General features: G+C 33.8%; 1 protein-coding gene across 1 annotated transcript in view; it reads left to right on the top strand.

Moving 5' to 3' along the window:
• uchl5 (ubiquitin carboxyl-terminal hydrolase L5) overlaps positions 1 to 7,455 on the top strand; it is a 9,683-nt gene extending 2,228 nt beyond the window's left edge. The window contains exons 2-11 of the mRNA XM_016442897.1: positions 4,340 to 4,403; positions 4,490 to 4,595; positions 4,689 to 4,814; positions 4,894 to 4,955; positions 5,048 to 5,178; positions 5,257 to 5,320; positions 5,404 to 5,506; positions 5,585 to 5,698; positions 6,758 to 6,856; positions 7,225 to 7,455. Of these exons, the coding sequence (XP_016298383.1) occupies positions 4,340 to 4,403; positions 4,490 to 4,595; positions 4,689 to 4,814; positions 4,894 to 4,955; positions 5,048 to 5,178; positions 5,257 to 5,320; positions 5,404 to 5,506; positions 5,585 to 5,698; positions 6,758 to 6,856; positions 7,225 to 7,269 (914 nt within the window). The 3' untranslated portion in view covers positions 7,270 to 7,455. The remainder of the gene's footprint in view (positions 1 to 4,339; positions 4,404 to 4,489; positions 4,596 to 4,688; positions 4,815 to 4,893; positions 4,956 to 5,047; positions 5,179 to 5,256; positions 5,321 to 5,403; positions 5,507 to 5,584; positions 5,699 to 6,757; positions 6,857 to 7,224) is intronic.
• The last annotated feature ends 1,989 nt before the right edge of the window (positions 7,456 to 9,444 follow it).

The raw sequence follows: 9,444 nt of genomic DNA, 5'->3' as shown, positions 1-9,444 counted from the left end.
CTTTCTTATTTAGGCTACTTTCTTGTTTAACTGTATTATTTCTTTGATATTTATTTTAGTGTTTTGCAGGCTGCGTGTTCACTGACGGAAGTGCTAAAATAAACACGCACGTTTGTTAATCGATGAATGAGCCTCATTTATTATTTGTTTTTAAAAATTAAATTATATGATTAATATTAATTATATATATCAACACCGCGCCACCGGCGGTAGTTGGTCCATTACCACCGCGGTGGAAAAAATCTGCCACGTCACAGCCCTAGACATAATTACGGATTATAATGACTTATACTGTCTTTTTACGCGTTGCGTTGCATCGTGCCGTGTAAACATAAAACCATGTCTGCATTTGTGATCGGAGAAATGACAAACAACAAGCGCTACTCTGCTCATAACTCGTGTTTGAATCGTCAGTGGCAAACTCTTTAAATATGAAAACGTACTTACAGTCTGTGAGTCAGAACAGACGGCATTGTAGTCTACTGTACCAGGATCAGGAAACAGTCCTCCATAAAATGTGCTGCACACATTGGAAGACCAAACAAAGTAGTTTCGCTTTCACAACGAAACACACGGCGCCTTCAGGACATGGTGGCGGCGGCAACAATACTACAGCGAGAATAAAAGTTACGCCGCCTTTCTTTGCGTGAACATTTTGGCGGCGTTATGCAAATCTTCCCACATCGTGACGTAGGCATGTGTGGGCGTGTTAGAACGAGCCGTTTTAGGTAGGCGAGGTAAGAATATCTCTTTGGATTTAAGACTTTAGTCTTTGCAATTTTACAGACCTTTTTTATGCACCAAGAGCTTGTAACACTCCAAAGAGAAAGGAAAAATTGAAATCGCATCATATGACCCCTTTAACCTGTGTCTAAATGAGGTAAAATGATGCCATAAAGATTTGCATGCGCAGGGTGAGAGTTGTGGAAGTGTACATAAGACTGTAAGTGTAAATTAAATTTGCATGTGCAAGAGAAGCTTTGTAAAGGTGTAAATCGCCTTTGAGGCCTAAGAAAAATTATTTGCATCATTTTACTGTTATTCTTAAGTGTAATTCATGCAGTGTGAAACTGCAGCTTGCTTCATGCTGACGCAAAATAAATGTGATTTGTATTCTTCTGACTTGTATTTTTCCACGCTTACACTTTTGGCACGTTTTTTTTTTCTGCTGAAATACGGCCAAAGCACTGCAAGCCTGTGATTTGCAAGTGAAAACAACAGTTTAAAGAACTGCAAAATGAATTGACTGCGTAGAACCAATCTGAAAAACTGTTGCAAATGTCAAAATGACTGTGTATGTAGGACAAAAAGTTCCTGAAGTAACCCGAATACAAGCTCTTTCAGTTTTGGCACGATTCTCTCACCCGAGAGTGAGGAAGGGGCGGATCCACCTTCTTCTGGTAGTCGATCAAATGCGGCTGTCACTGACTATCCATTTACTCTTATCTGATTGGTTCAATAAACACATCATACGCCAAAACATTAGAGATGGGAAGTTCGGATCATATTCTCTCTTACTTGCATTTTAATTACATTACATTACATCTTACATTCCAAACATGCATTGTTTGGCCATCCTTGAACCCCTGGCTCTTTTCCTTGGCATATGTTTTTTCACTTTTGTATTCCCTAAGTAAGTAAAGGTGCATCCCAAATCGTGTACTTATGCACTATTCTATGACTTATTTTTAGTATAAATAGTGTGAGTAGTATGTTCACACTGAAAATTCCAACAAAAAGTGCACTTTATATACCCGGATGACACACTTAAATACCCGAAAAAACGAAGTGTGGAATGTTGGACACGTCATGCACTCAACTGTCACAGCTTTAATTACGTAGCAAAGGGGGAGGGGCTATCAGACTCCGATTATGAATGACAAAATAACCTTATATAATTCATACAGTACATGGTTAAGTACATAGTGGATAAGTGCATAGAGTACAGTGTGTAATTTGGATGCAAGTGTTTAATAAAAAAAAAAAAAGAGTTCGGATCATTTTACTGACACGGATCTTTGAATCTCGTTCAGCAAAACAAACTAAACCTTTTTCAAGTCATTTAGTTAATTTCAGCAGAATATAATTAAAATGTTACATGTTAATATCCAAATTCCCCAACACATCTATTTACGCAAACATTGATCACATTATATAAACTGTAATGCAACCAAGACCAACTTATAAGAAACAAATTATTAATTCATTGCTTAGCTGACTGTGCAGTCTGTAATTTCAGCTCGTTCGTTCTTTTGTCACATTTCCCGGATCAGTATCTTGTAATGTTGTGTTATATTTTCAAATTATCAAAGTGATTTTCCCCATCATACGGATAAAATTTAAAGCATTAACCAACTCTTCATTACCACATTCAATGTTATGGAAAAGAATCATCACAGAAATTCACAAATTTATAAATTGTAAGAAATAAAAAGCTATAAAGCTCAAATCAAATTTGAGACCAGAAAAGTTACGTAACTGTAAGAGTAAAGAAACAAACTACGCGCTTGATTGTAAGGAAGATTGGAATTATTAACTAATCTCTGTATCCACTGCTGCTCTCACGTCACGTGACAAAAGAACGAACGACTTGGACCTGAAGACTCGAGAGGTGAACTAATCTTCCGGTACAGACTGCATAGCCTCTAGTCTATGGGGCTAAATAAAAACAGATTAGTCTAGGTTGAATCCAAAAAAAATAAGACTGATTACCCCTCGGCTAACTGCTAGATGGTCAGACTTGTTCTTAAGACACTGTCTTAACACCGAGGCTAAAGGTCTCTGCACACTGAGTCCGATATTTTCGTATGCGTTTTTTCGTATTCTAAATCCTAAAAATTCATCACGCACAGAAACCTTGCACACTGAGTACGATGCGTATTAATTAATCCGTTGCGAAAAAATTTGCAAAACAGCACTAAATGCAGTCTTCAAGCAGTGAGGATGATTTTGTTGTCTTCTCGCTTCTTAAAAAGAGAAAAATGGAGGAAATATTGGGTCCATCCAATACTGCGATATAGAGAGGACGGAGAGTTCCCCCTCCGTGGAATTATCCCGGGCGATTCAAAGTTTACTTCAGGATGTCAGTGGCTCTGTTTGATGCTTTGCTAGCGATACTAGAGCCACATATTAAAAAGAAGACCACCAATTTCTGTGAACTCCGTACGCAAGGATCTTTACGGTGCTGTGTGCTGCGAGAGGAAGTGGATGAATTTGACAATCGCAATTCTGGATTTTAGCGTTCGCTTGTACAGTGGCTCTGAACTGTCAAAACACCTCTCAAAATGCTTGCAACGGATGTGAAAAACGGAAAAAATTGAACCCGATCCGAATTTTTTTATGACGGACGAAAATTTCGGAAGCAGTGTGTAAACGTAATTGACATAACGTGAGGTCGTATTTGTTTTTTTAAAGTGTGAAAATTTCGGACGAAATTTTCGGACTCAGTGTGCATTGACCTTAAGTTTATGCAACTGGCCCCTGGTCCCGTTACAAACATTTGAACTCAGTATATTTGGACACATTCTGAACATTCGATTCATATTTTTGTGGACATTGTAGGACATTCATATTGCGTTCGACATTCAATTAATTATATTAGGGCATCATTTGCATGTTCTGAGAATTCGATTCATTTATTTTTTTTTTTGTTAATATTATTTGGTCATCATTTACGTGTTCTGAACATTTAATTCATTTTTAATGTGGACATTATGCATTCAAACATTTGATTCAGTGTGTTTAAATATATGCAGGTTCGAAAGAGTCAATTCATTTTATGTCGAGATTCACGCAAACATTTTATTGATTATAAGCGGACATCATTTGCGTGTTCTAAACATTCAATTCACTTTCTTCTGGATATTATGCGCTTGAACATTAGATTCAGTATATTTGTAAATCATTTGCACGTTACGAACATTCGATTCATATTTTTGTGGACGTAGGTGCGTTCAAACATTTGATTCAGTAAATTTGGGCATCATTTGCACTTTCCGAAGATCCGAAGATTCAATTCATATTTTTGTGTGCACAAAAGAGCATTTGAGCTTTTTGAGCATCATTTGCATATTGAGTTTTTTGTTTTTTTTTTGGCATTATGCTCAGTGTTCCTCACTTCACAGCATGTTTGGGCATTATTGGTTCAATTGAAACACTATTTTTGAGCATTGTTGGTATGTTTGAACGTTTTTGGACCGTCAATGGTCTAATCAAACATTAGATTCAGGATTTTTAAAATTATTTTACACTGGTACATTTGAACATTAGATACAGAATATATACAGGCATCATTTGTGGGTTTTGCGTCTTAGATTCATGTTTCTATTGTTGTCATCAGGGTGCAAAGGTGCACAGGTGGAAGAGATATGGAGCATGGAGCCAGAAAACTTTGAAAATCTCAAGTAAGCAACATCCTTGAATCAATTATTGTATCCAGTCTTCCTCCAGTGTTTAAACTGCAATTGAATATCCATGTAAATCATTCCAGGCCCGTTCATGGTCTGATTTTCCTCTTCAAGTGGCAACCTGGTGAAGAGCCAGCGGGGTCTATAGTTCAAGACTCAAGGCTGGATGAGATCTTCTTTGCCAAGCAGGTGCACAGTTATGCATTTCATTAAATCCAGCAATCCGTAACAAAGTGCAAAAAGGATATCCAGAAATTAATATTCGCAAACTTACTGTTTCAGGTCATCAATAATGCCTGTGCGACCCAAGCGATCGTCAGTGTGTTGTTAAACTGTACGCATCCTGATATGCACCTTGGGGAAACGCTGTCCGAATTTAAAGAGTTTTCACAGAGTTTTGATGCTGCGGTAAGTTGGTGCACATTTTATTTAAATGGATATTTTTCATTATTATTGTTTATTAAGCTTGTCTTTGTTTCTGTTTAAGATGAAGGGTCTTGCTCTCAGTAACTCTGAAGTGATTCGACAAGTTCACAACAGCTTCACCAGGTTATTTTTTCTTGCTTTTGTTCATTTTTTTTTCTGTTGTACCACATTAGAAATGTTATATGACATTGGGAAATTGTCTTTTTTTCCTGTAGACAACAGATGTTTGAGTTTGACGCAAAGTCGTCGGCTAAAGAAGAGGACGCTTTTCATTTTGTGAGCTACGTTCCTGTTAACGGCCGTCTGTATGAGTTGGACGGACTTCGTGAAGGACCCATAGACCTGGGTAGATGGAATCGACGTTTGAATCGTTTGTATTTGAGCAGTTGTTTCGTGTTTTTAAATGATTTTGTCACATTCTCAGGTGTGTGTAACCAGGATGATTGGATCAGTGCTGTGCAGCCCGTCATTGAGAAAAGAATACAGAAGTAAGCGTCAAGCGGGTTTGAGTTGATGATATTTCTCCAGAACTGTTTTTTATTGAAGCATTTCTGCTTTTGAACCCATCCAGATACAGCGAGGGTGAGATCCGATTCAACTTGATGGCCATTGTTTCAGACCGCAAGATGATTTATGAAAAGAAGATCGTTGAACTGCAGGTCCAGCTCACAGGGGTGCGATCTTCTGACTGCGTCAAATGCTGGAATGACAGAATGATGAAGGTTGTTTAAAGACGTTTCTGCTGTTCACAGGAAGAGCCGATGGACACAGACCAGAGTGGAAATCATGTCAGCTCTATTCAGTCAGAGATCGCCAAGTACCAGCTCCTGATCGAAGAAGAGAACCAAAAACTTAAAAGATACAAAGTAGGTACTTCTATTTTCCATCAGTGAGCGTTTAAAAAGTAACTTGTTAATAGCGTATTATAAAGAATATTATTAATATGAATAGCTCAACTTTTCTTTATTATTATTGATATTGTTTTCTTTGTTGAGCCTTTTTATTTTTGTACAACATATTTATATAATATATTTATGCATGTTATAAAATATCACTTAATAATAATCATCATAATCATAATAATAAATAATATTATTATTAATTTGTCTTTTAAAAGGTTATATTACAAATGAGTATAATACATTGTAAAATATAACATCATTATTAATATTAAATATTTATTCATTAATTAATATTAATACATACAATATAACATTATTATTATTTTATGTTTTCCTCATTGATCCTTTAAAAGATAACCTTTAAGTTAAATGTTATCAAATGATTTTATAATAATAATATTATTATTATTATTTTTCTAATGTATGTTTTAAAAAGCTAATTATATTGATAAGTATTATAATATGGTATAAAGTATCAAATATCTCAATATTGTTGTTTTCCTCATTGACCCTTTAAAAACTAAGTTTTAAAACTGTAACTTTACTTTATAACAATAATAATAATAATCATTTATTTTTAAAGTTATAAATATCACTCTTATAATAATTATAGTAATATTATTGTTATTAAAAATATTTTTTTAAAACTATAGTTGTAACTGTCACTTGCATAATATTAATATAATAATAATAGTTGTAATAATATAATAATAATATTTTTTAATAATTATGTTTATTTTTACATTTTTATAAAATATAATTTAATGATATTAATATTACTTTATTAATATAATAATAATTATTATTATAAAGTGATATTTTATAACAACTTAAAGTTAAAGAAAACTTAATGGACCAATGAAGAAAACAATAACATTATTATTATTATTATTATTATTATTATTATTGTGGTGGTGGTGGCGAAATGCCTCTTAAATAAAGTATAAGAATATGAAAAGTAAAAAAAGAAAAGTGAAAAGTAAAAAAAAATCTACACTTTTTGTTTGTTTGTTTTTTTTTAAGATTGAGAACATTAGAAGGAAGCACAACTACCTGCCCTTTATAATGGAGTTACTGAAGACGCTGGCCGAATATCAGCAGCTGATTCCACTGGTCGAAAAGGTGAGTCCAGTCACACCAGTGTGTTTGATAGCGGATCTCCTCACACCACTAGACGGCAGTGCTGTTACGTTATCTCCACTTTGCTGTTGAGCTTGCAGTTGTTCTCTTGGTAATTGGATTTGCATGAAACCTTACAGCTAATAAGGTAGTGAACTTTGAATGGTATTATGCTAAAAAAAAAGAATAGTCCTAAAATAAAGACTTAACTTAAAATAGTCCTACAGTAAGAGCATCCATATAATATGCTAGTACATTTGCATTTATTCACCCAGAGTGCAGTGTTGGAAATATTCTAGGATTCTAAATCTGAATTCAGTTCAAGAGGATGAATATGAAATTGTCTTTTTTTCCCCTCTCTCTTTCTTCAGGCAAAGGAAAAACAAAGTGTCAAAAAAATACAAGAAGCCAAGTAACCCCACATTGTTAGAGCCGGTTTAATTTTATGCCACGGAATATCTTGATGTGCATTTGTCTTCAGTATCCATAAAAGGAGCACCTGGAAGTGAAGTCTTGCTATCATTTCCTTCGTGTCTGTGCATGCATGCGAAGAGATGTTTAAATAATGTCTTATTTTCATATAAATTTCATTTGTTCAGTAATGGTGGTGTTTCATGTTTTTCTTATTAGCACACAGTAAAAGACTACAAATGAGTCTTAAATTGCTGTAAAATGCTGTACATTAAAGCACTAAGTTATATATTATTCTATTATTCGTGACCTATTAATAATGAGCATAATCAGAATGGTAAATCTCACCATTTTTCAAATGTGAAAAGTCTCTTTTGTTTTTTAATTCTGATGCATCATAAATCTGTACTAGTAACACATGGAAAAGGTCTTCCTGTCTGTTAAGCAATGTCAAACTGCTTCTTGTTTTCAAAGAGTTGGGTTGCTTTACATGGCAGTTTTGTGTTTTTCGTGTTTGTAAATGGAGCTGGTTTCTGTCCTGATGTTTCCTGTCATCTGGGATGTTTCATTTGGGAGTGTGACGCAGACTCTCATGGGCAGAGAGACTGCGGTCAGGCTTGTTGTTCCAACTGTAGCAACCAGTATTGAAAATATATCTATTTGCATAATAGAGATATCTCAAAAGTAGCTCACTAGCTATTCAATATGGCTTTAATGCTGAAAAAGTGTTTAATATATATATTTGTTTCCATTGACAAATAACAGGACTAATGTTCAACATTATTTTATTTTTTTTTCAGCCAAATCTTTCAGGTTTGTGTCTACATTGACTTCAAAAATGAAAGCACTCTGAGAGGTCAGTATTATTTTGGTGTTATTTATATACTATAACTGTTAATTACTATTTTAATTATTTTAATTTTAGTAACTTTACTTTTTGTTGTTTTTTTAATATATATAGTTTTTTTTTTCAGTTAATTTTTTTGTTTAATTTTTTTTTTATTTAACATTAAATATCAAATGAAATATTAAAGCTAAACTTTATTTTTATGTTAAAATACCTTTCGTTCATGCACACCTAAAAAAGTGTCCAATCAGCGCTCATAGTTTCTCTGCATGAAACATGAAAGCGGTGGTTATTTGCAGTGTTGGGGGTAACGCATTACAAGTAGCCTTTTCATATAAATTTCATTTGTTCAGTAATGGTGGTGTTTCATGTTTTTCTTATTAGCACACAGTAAAAGACTACAAATGAGTCTTAAATTGCTGTAAAATGCTGTACATTAAAGCACTAAGTTATATATTATTCTATTATTCGTGACCTATTAATAATGAGCATAATCAGAATGGTAAATCTCACCATTTTTCAAATGTGAAAAGTCTCTTTTGTTTTTTAATTCTGATGCATCATAAATCTGTACTAGTAACACATGGAAAAGGTCTTCCTGTCTGTTAAGCAATGTCAAACTGCTTCTTGTTTTCAAAGAGTTGGGTTGCTTTACATGGCAGTTTTGTGTTTTTCGTGTTTGTAAATGGAGCTGGTTTCTGTCCTGATGTTTCCTGTCATCTGGGATGTTTCATTTGGGAGTGTGACGCAGACTCTCATGGGCAGAGAGACTGCGGTCAGGCTTGTTGTTCCAACTGTAGCAACCAGTATTGAAAATATATCTATTTGCATAATAGAGATATCTCAAAAGTAGCTCACTAGCTATTCAATATGGCTTTAATGCTGAAAAAGTGTTTAATATATATATTTGTTTCCATTGACAAATAACAGGACTAATGTTCAACATTATTTTATTTTTTTTTCAGCCAAATCTTTCAGGTTTGTGTCTACATTGACTTCAAAAATGAAAGCACTCTGAGAAATATTCACTGGTGGAGTAATGGGTAATGTTTCAATGTGGTTTTTATTATTGCAAAATATATATGGCCATGTTATTTTAGTATTTATATACTATTATTGTGTTTATTAATATATATTTTTTTAAATATTTAAGTTGTAGTAATTTTGTACAAATGTTTTTTTTTTTTAATGCAATGACTTAAAAATCATGTTAAATTCAAAAATGAAACCACTCCGAGAAGTATTCACTGGTGGAGTAATGGGTCTTATTTTTCCATGCCATGATTCCATGTCTCATTTTTTTCTTTCTTCTCAAAAAAAAAAACAATTTATA

Source organism: Sinocyclocheilus anshuiensis, unplaced genomic scaffold (assembly GCF_001515605.1).
Source record: "Sinocyclocheilus anshuiensis isolate Anshui unplaced genomic scaffold, SAMN03320099.WGS_v1.1 scaffold880, whole genome shotgun sequence".
NCBI classification, from domain to species: Eukaryota; Metazoa; Chordata; class Actinopteri; order Cypriniformes; family Cyprinidae; genus Sinocyclocheilus; species Sinocyclocheilus anshuiensis.
The sequence above is the reverse complement of the archived record's forward strand: the minus strand, read 5'-3'. Positions and strand labels throughout refer to the sequence as shown.